The sequence below is a fragment of the Teleopsis dalmanni genome, chromosome 2, assembly GCF_002237135.1.
Source record: "Teleopsis dalmanni isolate 2A chromosome 2, ASM223713v2, whole genome shotgun sequence".
NCBI lineage: Eukaryota > Metazoa > Arthropoda > Insecta > Diptera > Diopsidae > Teleopsis > Teleopsis dalmanni.
This window is the reverse complement of record NC_051847.1, coordinates 240,125,382-240,141,085: the sequence shown is the minus strand read 5'-3', so window position 1 is coordinate 240,141,085 and position 15,704 is coordinate 240,125,382. Positions and strand designations below refer to the sequence as shown.

Here is a 15,704-nt window from a genome sequence, read left to right as displayed (position 1 = left end):
AAATGTAAATATATAAGCGAAAATTAGAAATTATTAAAATATGAGTAAATGATTTTAACTATAAGGAAATTCAACAAAATTGAAAAAAAAATTATTAATTGTAAAAAATAAAATTTAATTTAATATTTAATGTTAAATATTTAAAGACAAAATTATATATTATTGAGTAAACTGAAAATTAGTTGCGTTATTTGTAAATCGAGTGATTAGCAAAAAGAAGTCTATAATATATATAAGATCTATATATATTATATTCAATTGTATTTTAGCTATAAGTATTAGTATTTTATTTATAAAACAAAATTTAGAACAACTTAAAACAAAGTTTTATAATTTAATTGTAAGTAAAAATATTAAAAACAAAAAAAAAAACAAGAAAAAGAGAATATATAAAAAATTTAAGCAAATAAAAGAAAGATTTGTTTTTAAAATTTAAATCAAACATTTTTTCATTTTTATGATCACATTAAGTCAATGAGTGCAGGAGCGTAAACAGAGACTCAAATCAGGGAGCCCTTTTGAAAACTAATTCAAAGTTCATACCGAAACATTAAATTTAAATAAATCAGTTATATGTGGTTCGACATATTATAAGAGGTTATTAAAGGTTCTGGATGGTTTTAGCCCATGGGTTCTAAATAATACGGTATCACAATGGGCCTATAGGCCTAAGTGGATCCCCCTGGGATCGCCGGTATAATCTAACCTAACCTAACCTAACCTATTATAAGAGGTTTGAACCTTACAACTCCGTTTTTTAAGCCAATTTACAGAGTAATACAAAATTAGTTAACTGCACCGAATAAAATTATTCCTTAAACTTAGGTTTCGTTTAATTAATATATATTTTTCGTCTTTCATAATACTTTACTATATATAATTCTTTATTAATAAGAATGGTTTTTGTAGTACTCTGGAGAAATCAACCTTAGATCTTCATTTTTGCTATATCAGTATGTTCTGTTCCTAATTACAAATTTTCTATTTACGAAGAATGAATGATTAGTTTTTGGATCAACCTAGATTGCTTCACAAAATTTGGAGAATAAAAAATTTTTCTCCTTTTATTCTAAACTATTAAAAATATATATTTCGTAGGTTAAACCTCTTAATGGGATACTTATACTATTCATAGAACACATCAAATGTAAGAAAAGGAGTAGATAAAATTAATTTGTTTATATGGTACTATATATGTGGTATATTTACAATATATAAAACAGCGTTTAAACATATTACTGCACATTTTAATTCTTGTTAGCATTTTTTTCTTTAACTTGAGTCGAAGCACCTATAATATCTCTTTAGCAAAAATGGTTTTTAGATAGTTCATCAAAGTTTGATGAACGTTATTGTGATTTCCTTGGCATATCGAATTGACAATAATATTCAGTATTTTTTAATATTTTGAGCAACTTTTTCTATCACGGTATTATTCGGATATAGCTTACTTTTCCAGTTTTCGAAGCTTAATATTATAAACTTTACACTTAGAATAAACTGCATATACCATCTATCGCCAACTAGTGTAAGTAATTTTTATATTGTTTACAAAAGCGACATAGAAAAAAAATTGTCTACTATAGCTGATTCTTCTAAAATCGGTAGTCAAACAAGCATGCCTAGGATATCAAAATCGTGCTTCTAGATATTTTAAAGCACTTCCGTTTTACAAATAATTGAGTTTAGATACCGCCCAGCGTTTTTACGATGATAGAAATGTGTGTGTGTGTGTGGGATTCGTATTGCTTCTACTATATGTATAGCGCTACGTTTTTATAATGTTTGGCAATAATTGGTTCGATATATACATTGCTATATCAGGCATTGATTGCTATATCAAATATTAAATTTGATATCTTAAAATCTTGCTTATTTATTTAACTACCAGTTCTATGTGTTCATTGTCCGTTTAGAAAGAATTTTGACTACATAGTAAAACTTTCGGGGATTTTGACGTTTTTAGTCTGACTTTATTGTTTTAGAGTAGATGGGTTATTCATTTACTTTCTGTAAGCTTTAAAACTAAAAGGTGATTTATAATCTGCTGATGTCATGGTCTATAGTAAATCAACAGATCTGCTTTTACTTTTAATAACTACCATTAAATCTATTTAGTTTTTTTCTGCACTTTTTCTTCACGGCAAGTCCTTTTAATTACTTCATTTGTTATTAAATATTATATATCACAAGTAGACTAGATGAGAATATATTATATTAAATGCGGTTATTTTTGTTTTTTAAAAATATACTAACTTTTATTTCGAAAGTTTTTTTGTGTATCTCTACACGTGTTTCGGCATTCTCCTAATATATTAGGAATTCTCCTGATGAAGGCAAAAGCGAATTTGCCGAAACACGTGTAGAGATACACAAAAAAACTTTCGAAATAAAAGTTAGTATATTTTTAAAAAACAAAAATAACCGCATTTAAACATTTTCGAAGTAACGACTCAAAAATTAAAACAAAAATAAATATATTATATTGTTAGAGGGACTTTATTGTTAAGCATCGACAGCAATCTTTGTAGAAAATCAACTGTCGTATTGGATCAATTTATATTCGTCTTGAAATGATTTAAACTAAAACAATATACAATAAATTACTTTCAATTTACTGCATTTTTAATAATAACAGACTTAGTGATTCATTAAATGCCGCGTGTTCTGATAGTTAATAAATAATACTTAAACTAAAAGGTACTTTTCAACGGAAGTTTAAAAAAGTTCCTTCTTTTTTAATTTTAACATTCAAATATTTCCGATTTGAAGAGGATCTTATAATTTGTTCTAACTGTTTTTTTTGGTAAGTAACGGGTATGTGCTTTTAACAAAAGATGGGAAGACTCATCGATAAGTAGACATCTGTATGCAATCTGGACACTTTTCAATAAAATGAAATCGAAAACTCTAATTGAGATGTCCCGCAAAGACATTGGTCTTCTGGGAGGGTTGACTACAGCACACTGTAAACTAGGGAGCCATGCTAGAAGACTAGGTCTTCTTTTCAATCAAATCTGTCGAAGCTGTGGGGAGGACGATGAGAGTGCGCTCTCATCTTTTGTGTTTTTGCCCAGCTCATGTACGTCGGCGACTTAGCACTTTAGGAGCCCCCTTCCTTGAGAACCTGGACCAGTTACAGGATCTGACTTTAAATAGCATTCTATGCTTCGCAAAAGATTCTAGGTGGTTTTAAACCCTGAGGTTACATTATTTATATACGGCATCACAATGGGCCAATAGGCCTAAGTGGATCCACTGGGGATCACCGGTATAACCTAACGGGTATGTAACTCAATGTTCTCTGTTAAATTGAATATATTTAATTAGAATAGAGTAATTTCGAATGTAGTCGAATGTCAACATCACGGAAGCCAGAGATTGTTGAAAAGTGGGTAAAATATTAAATAGAAATCAATTAGGTGGTCAAGTTGCTAGTTTGAATCCTAAAAAAGTTCCGTTAGGGTATTTTTTACCTTTCCATGAAGACTATGTTATTAAAATTTTTATTTCAACTCTCAGATTTAATTTTGTGTTATATATTTCTACGCTTTAGGAAAAACTTGACTTAAGAAAAATCATTCCTCCAATCATTCCAATCATTCATACCATAATCTTAGAACAATTCTAATATAGATTATTTATAATTCCGTAAATTTGTAGACAAAAATTTTCTGGATAGAAAGGCTGTCAAAGAAATGCTATAATTTCAATTTAATTATATTTTGATCAAAGGTCAGTTTTTTTGTTTAAACAAATTTTCCAAGAAACGAATAATTTAAAAGTCTAATTAAGTTTTAATTATTATATGATAGTAGTACTAACTTTGTCTAACATTATCTTAAACTCAAAAGAGATGCTGATCAAACTCAAGATGCATAAACTCATTAGTCCAGACAATAGTCAAGTATTCCAAGTTCCACTGTTTATGTTGGAACATATAACATATAACAAAAATTTAGTAATTCTAGTTCGTCTCCTGATTGTCGCAGACGAAGCTGCCCTTAGTACTTTAATTATATACTTATAGTTTTTGAATGTTTGTGTTCTTCATCTGATCCTTAGTTAGAAATAATGTTTGCTGTAACGTAATGTAATCGTACTTATATTATTAAAAATAGATAACTTGAATTTTTATAAACGGGCTAATGAGAAAAAAATGAATGTATATTGAAATTAATTACTTATCATTAATTACTTATTTGCTAATACTTTTAAATGAATGGAATATTATATTTCAGAGAGCATACATATGTGAGAGAAGATGAAACGTACTGGCACATAAACCTAAATATTTCTTGAGATATTGTATAAGAGCAGAATTTTCCCTAGTGTCTAAGTATATAATATATTGATTTAGTATAATAATTAGTTTAAGATTATTTATTAGTTAACAATATTAAATAAATAACAAATGGTTAGCACCAAAAAAAGTAAATAAATTAAACATTAACAATGGAATATGTAAAATATCAATTAGGCAGTAATACGACATCAAGTTTTAGTTTTGTACAATAAAGTATTTGAGATTGACATAGTTTAGTGTTAAAATTGCAAGCAACTTCAGTTTTTACTCTCCAAAGCCACTGCTTCATTTTCGGTATTATCAAGTGCCTTCAGTTTTTCTGCAATGTTTTCAGTAAGTGAAATACTCTGCAGTCCAGCGTCACTACGTAATTTTTCCAACATTTTATCAGTTACTTTAAATCCCGGACCATGTCCAGGTATTATATATGCACACAGTTCAGCCATACGTAAACGTTGTTGTCTTTGTTTTGTAGCATCTTCACTGCCAGCTTCAAGCCAAAGTGTTTCATCAAAAATATCCTCTGCACGCTCAAATAAATCACCACAAACTCCAACTGTGCCGAAAGGTGTATTTCCCGCGATAACAGACACACAACTAAGTGTATGTCCAGGAGTCTGCTGTACCGCAACATCAATGCCATCAATCGCGAAAGAAGCACTATCATCTGTGGACCACTCAATGTACTTATCTCTGTGTGATATTGAATTACCAACGAAATGCCATTTTGCATTTTGAAATAGATAATTACAACCAATATGATCGGAATGTCCATGTGTACAGACAACTATATGTATATCCAGTGGCTGCAGATTATGTTCTCTGAGTGCTGTTACAATTTTGTCACCATCCCAGGCTGTCATTGTGTCCACAATAATATTCTTTCCACTACTTGTGCGTATTAAAGTGCAAGTGCAATTCGCACGCATTGCACTCGGCTCGTCAACGTCGATATGTGAATAACCCGTAAATAATATAAATACTTGATTACACATTTTTGTAAAATTCTTAAAAAATGACTAAATAAACAATCTTTCTTTGGTATCACAATCGAAGCTTTTTTGACAATCGAAGCTGTCAAAAGTCAATTAGGTATATCAACTGGTGGTGGGAGAAAAATGTGAAAAATAGCGACTGGAGTTAAGCTTAGCAAGCAAAGGTTTGTTAAATTACCCAAAAGATGGCGTTGTTACATTAAGAACAGTTTTATCATCACTATTGTAAAGGTTGTGAAAATAGATTTTTAACGAATACACGGTAACAGCAAAGATTAGATACACATTTCAAAATATTTCGTATATATTTTATTCAACCAATGTATATCTCCCTCCTGATATCCTGTACACCAAATAACTTCTCACTGAGCTCTTTCAAGCTATTTATCATAACTGTTCCCAATTCCATGTCTTTTGTGGTGGAAATCACAAGTAATAACGAGCAAAGATGGTAACAGTGAAAGAAAATAATAATAAAAAAATGAAGTTATTGTTTAGACATCAAACAAGTAAGCAGAAAAAAGAGCAACGATAACATAGCAGAATAGTTATTAAGGTCGTGTGCGAGTTAGGCTAAGTTGCGTTCTAAATGAGGGAAATTCTAAGTTGTGTCGATAATATAGTAATGTGTCGATACTTAGCATATTTTCGAGGTGGCTAAGTCGAGACTAAATCGCCAGGGTTGCCATTTTAGTATTTTCATAAGATAATATTTTCATAATTGAATTCAAATATATATAAGAATATAGAATATGACAATAAAAAATAATTTTATTAAAATGTTTTGTGTTATTTGTATTGAAAAAATTAATAATCGCTATTAGGAAACTTTTAACCGAAAAATGATCACTTTTAGCATATATTTTTCATTATTTAATGAACATTTGCAATAAATTCTGTAAATATTTGTATTTTCTAAAATTTTAATTACTTTTATTTAGTATTATAAACATTTCTTTGATAAAATTTTATTATAGTGGCTGATTCCAAAAAACAAAGTCAATTTCTTTTCAATGACTTGGCAATCTTGTTTTGCTAATTTTTGACATTTGAATAATTTGTTTGTGTTCAACATTGTTTGTAAACAATTTGTATATTGAAAAGGTAAAACATCTTGATCCGCTTTGGCAGCCAAAGTTAAAAAGTGCACAGAAATGTGAACCTGCCTAACTCGCACACGACCTAAATATTATAATAACTTCCGTTTCTAAAAACTTAAAAAAAAATCATGATAATAAACAACACATGTAATTCGTTTCGATTAAACAAAAAAAAAATTAACATATAATTATTATAACAAAACTATCGTTTTTAATACAGTGTATCATTGAAGAACACAATTCCGTCGCTCAACCGCCGAAATAGCAACCCATTTTATGGAGTATATTCTTAAAGAGCCTGAATATGTTTTATTATTTATTATTTATTATTGCCCGTAATAATCATTGCCTACGTTCTCCCTCTTAGCCTAGATATATTTAAAAAATTATATACAAACCTTCCTACGTTTCAGCGCCTGATTATTGGTATAGGCTGGTATTTTAGCCAGAAGTCTTTTATAATCTGATGGCTGGGTTCTTCTCAACTTGTTATTAAAAGATCAACAAAGAGCAGTACCAATGTAAATTCATACAACATAACATATGCGAAGTCTCTCCTCCCACCTATTAAAAGCATTGAGATGCTTTAGTAAAGTAAAACTGTATTAAACTTCAGAAAAGTTCTCGTTATACTTAGGTCGTGTGCGAGTTAGGCTAAGTTGATGCTAAACCAAATAAGAGATTTTTTGGGATTTTTTGCACTGCACACATTTTGCCATTTATCAACACGTATCGACACATCACTACATTATCGACACAACTTAGAATTTCCCTCATTTAGAACACAACTTAGCCTAACTCGCACACGACCTAAATATTATAATAACTTCCGTTTCTAAAAACTTAAAAAAAAATCATGATAATAAACAACACATGTAATTCGTTTCGATTAAACAAAAAAAAAATTAACATATAATTATTATAACAAAACTATCGTTTTTAATACAGTGTATCATTGAAGAACACAATTCCGTCGCTCAACCGCCGAAATAGCAACCCATTTTATGGAGTATATTCTTAAAGAGCCTGAATATGTTTTATTATTTATTATTTATTATTGCCCGTAATAATCATTGCCTACGTTCTCCCTCTTAGCCTAGATATATTTAAAAAATTATATACAAACCTTCCTACGTTTCAGCGCCTGATTATTGGTATAGGCTGGTATTTTAGCCAGAAGTCTTTTATAATCTGATGGCTGGGTTCTTCTCAACTTGTTATTAAAAGATCAACAAAGAGCAGTACCAATGTAAATTCATACAACATAACATATGCGAAGTCTCTCCTCCCACCTATTAAAAGCATTGAGATGCTTTAGTAAAGTAAAACTGTATTAAACTTCAGAAAAGTTCTCGTTATACTTAGGTCGTGTGCGAGTTAGGCTAAGTTGATGCTAAACCAAATGGAAAATGTTTTGGGATTTTTTGCACTGCACACATTTAGCCATTTATCAACACGTACCGGCACGTCACTATATTATCGGCACAACTTAGAATTTCCCTCATTTAGAACGCAACTTAGCCTAACTCGCACACGACCTTACTACTTAGGATCATGTCTTTTGTGTTTTATTTTTGCAACATGATTTGCAATACCATATATAAATACTTCTTCTTGTTCTGCCATTATTATAATTGTTTCTTTGTATTTGGTATTGAAAGATGCTATGTTTCAGAATGCTAATTCTGTCTATTTTGTTATTCTGTAATATGCTAATTACATATTTCATGACAGCATTAAACAAAGTGATATTACGAATCATCATCATTACTTTTTGAATGTGCAATTTCTCTGTCATAATATATTAACAACATTTTAGTTAATAATTATTTATAATTCTCAATGAGTTAAGTTTTAAATTTCGTTAAAATAAATTTAATTCAATATTTATATCAATGCCATGTGCCAGCTTTCTGTTAATGCGAATTAAGTGATTAGGATAACGTTTTCTTTTTGTTTTTGTTCAGTACTAATTGGTAACTGTTGTTGTTATTTTCAATAGATCATTCTATTAATAAATTTATTTTCAAGAAAGTAAGGAATTAATAAAGTAAGGAAAATATATAAATAAAAATATATAAAAAAAAATTAAAATTAAAAGCAAAAATAGGAAACAAAAAATAAAAAACTAAACAGAATTAAAACTACAAAATAAATTTGTAATATATAATAACAACAAAATAGAACAAACAGGATTTAACATTTTATAATTCGTTTGGTTATATGTAAAACGTAACATATATGAACAACATTTTGGCCGATCATTTTTATAATTATCATTGAGTTAACTTTCGATTTTGTTAATACAAAATAATTCAATAACAGTTTTAATGGCAGTTATTTCTGTTTAATGTATTTATTTCTGTTTGATTTTGTATTTCTTCTGCGTTTAGTGATGCAAGATTCCAAATTTATTTTAGAGAAATTGTAGTATATTCGATCATGGGAACCCTGTATAAAGAAATAGATAAAAAAGGAAAAAATACAAAATGTGTGTTTCGTCGTTGTGCTCAAAGGAGTAAACGTGCCGTGCCGTAATTATTATTATTAGTAATATTAAATTGTAAATCTATATAACTTTAATCAATAAAATATATTGTATTATATATAAAGAATTAAATAAAATTTGGCGACGAGGATAAAACATTAAAGGATGGCGAAGAATTTTGGTGAATTAAATTAATATAACGTGGCGTCGGGGAAATGGAAAACATACATGGAACAAATGGAATTTTTCTTTGTTGCAAATGACATCACAGACGCAAAAAAGAAAAAAGCGAGGCTAAAAAAGCCTCATGTGGGACGGAAACCTAATCGGTTGCCACACCGATTAATATTTTAGAGGAAAAATTTACATTTGAGGCGGCAACTAAATTATTGACTAGTTATTTTTGTCCGGCAGAGAATATAATAATACAAAGGTTTAAATTTTATCGGAGAAACCAAAAAGAGGACGAATCAATTACCGAATATTTGGCAGCGCTAAGGAAATTGAGCCAAGACTGCAATTTCAATGATTTGAAGGAAATGTTACGAGACAGACTAGTCTGTGGCATGCGCAATGAAAATTTACAAAAGCGGCTTCTGGCGAATGACCAGTTAACACTAAAAATAGCGCAGGAGGAAGCTATAGCATCAGAAACAGCACAAAAAAATGCGACGGAACTTAAAACGTCAGCCAGCCTGCCAGGGTTGAATAAAATTTCAAGCAACAAGGTAAAACCAAATCGTGCTCCAGTGGACTATATTCAGAATTGTTATCGTTGTCGAGGAAATCATCATTCAGATCAGTGCAAATTTAAAGACGCGGAATGTTATTATTGCAAAAAGCGTGGACACATTGAGAGAGCTTGCATAAAAAAAGCAAAAACCAAAAAGCCAGCAACAAATAATGGGAGAAGACCAAACAGAGTAAATCTTTTAGATACAAACCAGAAAACTCAAACGACGGAGTATTTATGGTCAATGTTCGTTAAAGGTAGTCTATCGGTCAAGAGAGTGATTACGATAGGTAAGTCACCGGTACAAATGGAAATAGACTCTGGGGCAAGTTACTCAATAGTAAGTGAAAAGTTATTTAGAGAAAAAATGCCGTATATTCCGCTAAAACCAAGTCCAATACAATTAAGAACTTGGGGAACAGAGAAAAATCTTAAACTGAGTGGAGAAGCAGAAGTACCAGTCTCGGTTGGGAACGTCACAAAGAAACTAAAGTTGTTAGTAGCAGCGGGTGATGGTCCGGCTCTAATTGGTCGAAATTGGTTTAACGATTTGGGAATTACTATAACTAGCAATTTATGTAATATAGAATCAACTATTCCAGTAGAAGTGATGAACTTCAGTTCAGTTTTTGATGGAAAACTTGGAGATTACAAGGGAAATCCTGTGAAGTTACAAATGTCAGTTTCAAGTAAACCGAAATTTCTTCGATATCGACAAGTACCTTTTGCACTAAAACTCAAGGTTGAAGCAACATTAAAGAAGTTGGAAGATGAAGGCGCACTGCGTTCAATATCCTTTAGTGAGTGGGCAACACCGGTTGTACCTATTATTAAACCAGATGGTAGCATACGCATTTGTGGAGATTATAAGTGCAGAGTGAATCAAATGCTTTGCAAGGAAACGTATCCATTACCTACTAATACAGAAGTGCTAGCAGAATTAGCAAATTGTAAGGGGTTTACAAAGCTTGATTTAGATCGATCGTATACACAGGTGAAGGCTGACCAAGAATCAGCAAGGATACTTACATTAAACACACATCGCGGACTTTTTGAAGTTACAAGATTACCGTTTGGAATTTCAACGGCACCAGGTATATTTCAACGGGTGATGGAAGGAGTTCTTAAGAACATAGATGGTGTGATTATTTATTTAGACGACATTCTAATTGGCGAAATAACTTTGGAAGAGTTGTGGGATAGAACACGAACTGCTCTGAAATGTGTACAGGATGCAGGATTGAAGCTTAAAAAATCAAAATGTGTTTTCGCAGTACAAGAGATAACATTTTTGGGGTTTAAGATAAGCCGAGAAGGAGTGCGTCTAACTGACGAAAAGGTGAAGGCAATAGGTCAAGCACCAGAACCAATAAATAAACAACAGCTACAAGCTTTTCTTGGGTTAATTACATTTTATGATAGATTTTTACAGAATAAGGGCGATCTATTGGAACTGCTGTATCAACTATTAAGAAAAGAGATACCTTTTAAAAGGAGTAGAGAACAGAAATTAAGTTTTGAACGAGCAAAGAAACTACTACAATCAAAAAATTTGTTGGTGCATTATTCGACTGACTTATCACTGATATTATGCGGAGACGCATCACCGTATGGAGTTGGCGTGGTTTTGGCACACAAGATGCCGGATGAAAGTGAAGCACCGATTGCTTTTGGCTCCAGAACATTACAGGGCGCGGAACGAAATTATTCACAGTTGGATAAAGAAGCGCTAGCGATTATGTTTGGTGTGCAAAAGTTTCTTCAATTTTTAAGTGGTAGACAATTTACAATAATGACTGATCATAAACCACTAGTGGGATTATTCAACCCAGAAAAACCAATATCACAGCATATATCACCCAGAATGTTAAGGTGGTCGTTAAAGTTAGGCGCTTCCCAGTACGAGATTAAATTCCGAGAAGGGAAACATCACCAGAATGGAGATGCATTGAGCCGGTTACCTTTAAATGATGTAAAGCTACAAATACCGGAAATACCTGAAATATTATATTGCAATGAGGTTGAGGAACAGTTTTTAATCACTGCGAAAGACATTGCACAAGCAACCAGAAGAGATCCAGTACTATCAAAAGTAATGTGGCATATCTAAAGGAAAGATACAGTTTTGCCATATAAATCAATTCAGTTTAAACCGTTTGTGAATAAAATCCAGGAACTATCAGTGAATGCACAATGCTTGTTAGGGGGAGGCAGGGTAATAATACCAGCAATACAACGTCCCAGAATACTTGAGATGTTGCACGAAGTTCATCAAGGCATGTCGGCAATGAAAGCAGTGGCGCGAAGCTATTTTTGGTGGCCTGGTTTAGATGAAGATATAGAAATGTTAGCCAGACGTTGTGAAAAGTGTGCATGTAATAAAAAGAATCCTCCAGTAGCAGCAGGTAAACCATGGCCAGCAACACTAAGGCCATGGTCCCGGTTACATATTGATTATGCGGGACCCTTTATGGGTACAAATTTTTTATCGTCGTAGATGCTCATAGCAAGTAGGTAGAGGTAAAAATAACCAGTACAATAAATGCGATTAGAACAATCGAGTTAATGAGAGAAATATTTGCAACACACGGAATACCAGATACCATTGTGTCCGATAATAGGCGAACGTTTGTGTCAGAAGAATTTGAGAAATATTTAAAACTTAGCGGTATAAAGCACATACGTACGGCACCGTATCATCCATCGTCAAACGGGCAAGCAGAAAGGTTTGTACAAACCATTAAGAATCACCTTAAGAAAATGCAGTCGTCAGACATCAATAAGAATTTGGCAAATATACTTTTGCATCTGCGTACAACTCCTAATGCAAATTCAAATTCGAGTCCAGCAGAAATCTTGATGGGAAGGAAGTTGAAAACATTGTTAGATCATTTGCACCCCAGTGATGACAACACTCAGAAGCAGCTAAATTCTGATGAGTATTCCAAACAAATAAAACCAGTTCGCAGTTTCCAGTGTAGTGAAAGTGTTTGGTACCGAAATTTTGGAAGAGGTGAAAAGTAGATGCCAGGGATTATACAATCAACAGGAGATCGCAACTACAAAATTCAATCAAATAGTAACATATTGTCGAGACATATTGACCAGTTGCATAAGCGAGTTTCGGAGACACCGACAAGTTTAGAATCCAATATAACTCCAGTAGCAGTAACTTCAGTGGCACAACCGGAAGAGCAAGACGACCAAGTAAGTGCAGGTCATTCATCAAATGAATATATCCTACCAGATAGTCAAGTAGAGGGGTCATTAGAAGAAAAAGATAAAAGAGATGAAACATTAAAATCGCGACCGTACCGGCAGAGGCAACCGCCAAAAAAAGGTTACGGGACTATTTGATGGGGGAGGAACTGTAGTATATTCGATCATGGCAACCCTGTATAAAGAAATAGATAAAAAAGGAAAAAATACAAAATGTGTGTTTCGTCGTTGTGCTTAAAGGAGTAAGCGTGCCGTGCCGTAATTATTATTAATATTAAATTGTAAATCTATATAACTTTAATCAATAAAGTATATTATATTATATATAAAGAATATAATAGAAATTAAGGTTTACTTATAAGGTAAAGTTTCATATAAGTAAAGATAAATTAATATATTGAATTAATTTATTATTTTCTAAATTTTTAAATTTTATAATGCACAAAACACAATGAAAATTAGATAAAAAGTGATAATTGCAGTCCATAGTACCAGTAAATATAATATAGAATTACAAACGACTGCTTGCCGTTCTTTGGGCAGGTAACCCCTCTAAACCATGATTGTAACAATACTAACAAATAAGCAATTATCGCCTCTTTAATGTAATCAAACTCAATAAATAAATGCAGTTCAACATTAGAACAACTATAGTTATTATATTATTTATAAAATAAATATATATCAATAATATGTCAATAAGGAAATAATGATAATTTTTTTATTTCCAATTCATTTAAATTTAATAAAAAAATATAACTATAAGTTCTTTAATTTAAAAAATAATAGCATTTTGTATTGATTTAATGAGCTATACACGCTGTAGTATATTCGATTATGGCAACCCTGTATAAAGAAATAGGTAAAAAAGGTAAAATACGAAGTGCGTTGTTGTTCGTCGTTGTAATCAAAAGAGTAAGCGTGCCATGCCGTTTAAACTATTATTATTATTATTAAATTGTAAAATCTATATAAATTTAAATCAATAAAGTATATAACACACGCCAATCCCTATATCATTAATTAAAATTCTGACGGATACTACAGTTTTGTGAAACAATTATATTAAATTTATGAAATTTTCTTCGGAGTCACATAATTGTTTATTATTGTGGTAAAAATGTATTGCGATTGTGATAGTAATATATAATTAATAAATACATCAATTTTGAATTGAATGTTCTAATCTGTAATACGAGGGTGATTTGATAAGTCAGTGGTTTTCTGAATTTCCTGCGCAGTTACTCCAAATGCAACAGTGCTGACGTCAGCTGTAATCTATCAGTGGGCAATTTTGTGAAGCAGACAACCTCGTGAATTTTTACTAAAATGGAAAAAAGTGAATTTCGCCATTTCTTTAGGTTTGGAAACAGAAAATAGTCGCAGGGGGCTAAATCTGGAGTATATGCCAGATGGGGTAGCACTTCGTATCCCAATTCGTGGGTTTTGGCCACAATGCTTAATCAGCACACGAAATTCACTTTTTTCCATTTTCGTAAAAATTCGCGAGATTGTCTTCTTTGAAAGACTACCAGACACCAATTGAACGACGTAGCTTCCACAAAATTAAAAAGTTGCCCACTGGTAGATTACAGCTGATGGCACCACTGTTGCATTTAGAGCAACTACGCGGGAAATTCAAAAAGTCACAGACATATCAAACCGCCCTCGTATAATGAATATTGTATTAGTTTAATATTTTATAAACCAGAGAATATTAGTGATATTAGTAATAAGCAGTATGTCAGTTACTTACCGTTACCTAAGCCCCAATTTGTTGTTGTTGCTTTTCTCTTTTGATATTGTCGGCAATCAAATAATGAAACTAGCGCCTTATGTAAGTGAAGGAAATTTATTTACCCAGCAACACACACACACACACATTGAATAATTTCATCAATTTTTATTACGTTTTATATTCACACATATTTAAATAATTGTTAATTTTATATTGAAAATTAAAATAAATTTAACATATTTTAAATATTTTGAATACTTTTAAATCACACTTGGGCATTGTACAGCTTTTACTTAGAATTTTATATGCGTTGAAAGCACATCAGTTGTTAATTAAAATTGAATCCATTATTTACAAAGTATATTTAATTCAAAATAATTTCACTTTAATATAATGAAATTAAGATTTATTTAAAAACAATTAATATACGATTAATTTTTAATATGCGCGAAAACCTTATCGTTCTTTACATACTAACCGCAATTTCACATCGTTATGACGTTGTTATTATGCCGTTTGTAACAGAGTTGTTAAAAGATATAAGTAAAATTTATGAGAATTTTGTTTGTAGTCATAAAGAATCTAACATATTATCTGATATTTATAATATTTGAGATATTTTCAAAAGTTTATGTTAAAGGTTTCTCCGACATTGAATAATATTCGTTTAATAATAAAATTCATATAAATCAGATAGTACTCAGTGATGTATTAATATGATTTTAAATAAATTACATTATTACATTGTCTTACAATATGTGTATTCTTTTGACACGAATGTTCTAATAGAATATCTTCTGCTTGCTTAAGAATAATTTGGCATCACTTGGCGATTGTAAAAAAAATGTTACCAAAGCGATAAGCGATCCATTGTGAATCTTCATTGGAAATTTCAACTTTCAATTTTCAAACAAAATTCAAAGAAAATTTAAAAAATTTTTTAAATTTGAAAATTGTGGAAATGAAACATTTTAAAAATATATAAAATTGTGGAAATTATTAATTTTTATACAAAGTGTAGTTTGCTTTGCATTATGTGCACATATGTAAGATTCGCTTTTTGCGAAAACATAACATTTGACAGATTGCAACCGTAGTGCCAATATGTTTCTTATACACTTAAAA

General features: G+C 31.1%; 3 protein-coding genes across 3 annotated transcripts; 2 read left to right on the top strand and 1 right to left on the bottom strand.

The window, feature by feature from the left end:
- Positions 1-4,425: 4,425 nt before the first annotated feature.
- On the bottom strand, positions 4,426-5,361 carry LOC119681475 (metallo-beta-lactamase domain-containing protein 1-like). Its single transcript, XM_038094680.1, has one exon. The coding sequence runs from the start codon at positions 5,299-5,301 to the stop codon at positions 4,564-4,566; it is 738 nt and encodes a 245-aa protein (XP_037950608.1). The 5' UTR covers positions 5,302-5,361; the 3' UTR covers positions 4,426-4,563.
- A 4,067-nt stretch (positions 5,362-9,428) lies between these two features.
- Positions 9,429-12,119, top strand: LOC119677110 (uncharacterized protein K02A2.6-like). The gene is made up of 2 exons (XM_038088377.1): positions 9,429-11,714; positions 11,796-12,119. The coding sequence occupies exons 1-2, from the start codon at positions 9,429-9,431 to the stop codon at positions 12,117-12,119; spliced, it is 2,610 nt and encodes an 869-aa protein (XP_037944305.1).
- Positions 12,120-12,187: 68 nt separating this feature from the next.
- Positions 12,188-12,646, top strand: LOC119677109 (uncharacterized protein K02A2.6-like). Its single transcript, XM_038088376.1, has one exon. It carries the CDS (start codon positions 12,188-12,190, stop codon positions 12,644-12,646), a length of 459 nt encoding a protein of 152 aa, XP_037944304.1.
- Positions 12,647-15,704: the final 3,058 nt, after the last annotated feature.

Excerpts from the sequence above, each read along its gene's own strand:
- LOC119677109 (XM_038088376.1), top strand. The coding sequence starts at position 12,188 with ATGAGAGAAATATTTGCAACACACGGAATACCAGATACCATTGTGTCC.
- LOC119677110 (XM_038088377.1), top strand. The coding sequence starts at position 9,429 with ATGTTACGAGACAGACTAGTCTGTGGCATGCGCAATGAAAATTTACAA. Across the intron at positions 11,715-11,795 it reads GAGATCCAGTACTATCAAAA|GAACTATCAGTGAATGCACA; the intron begins GTAATGTGGCAT and ends AATAAAATCCAG.
- LOC119681475 (XM_038094680.1), bottom strand. The coding sequence starts at position 5,301 with ATGTGTAATCAAGTATTTATATTATTTACGGGTTATTCACATATCGAC.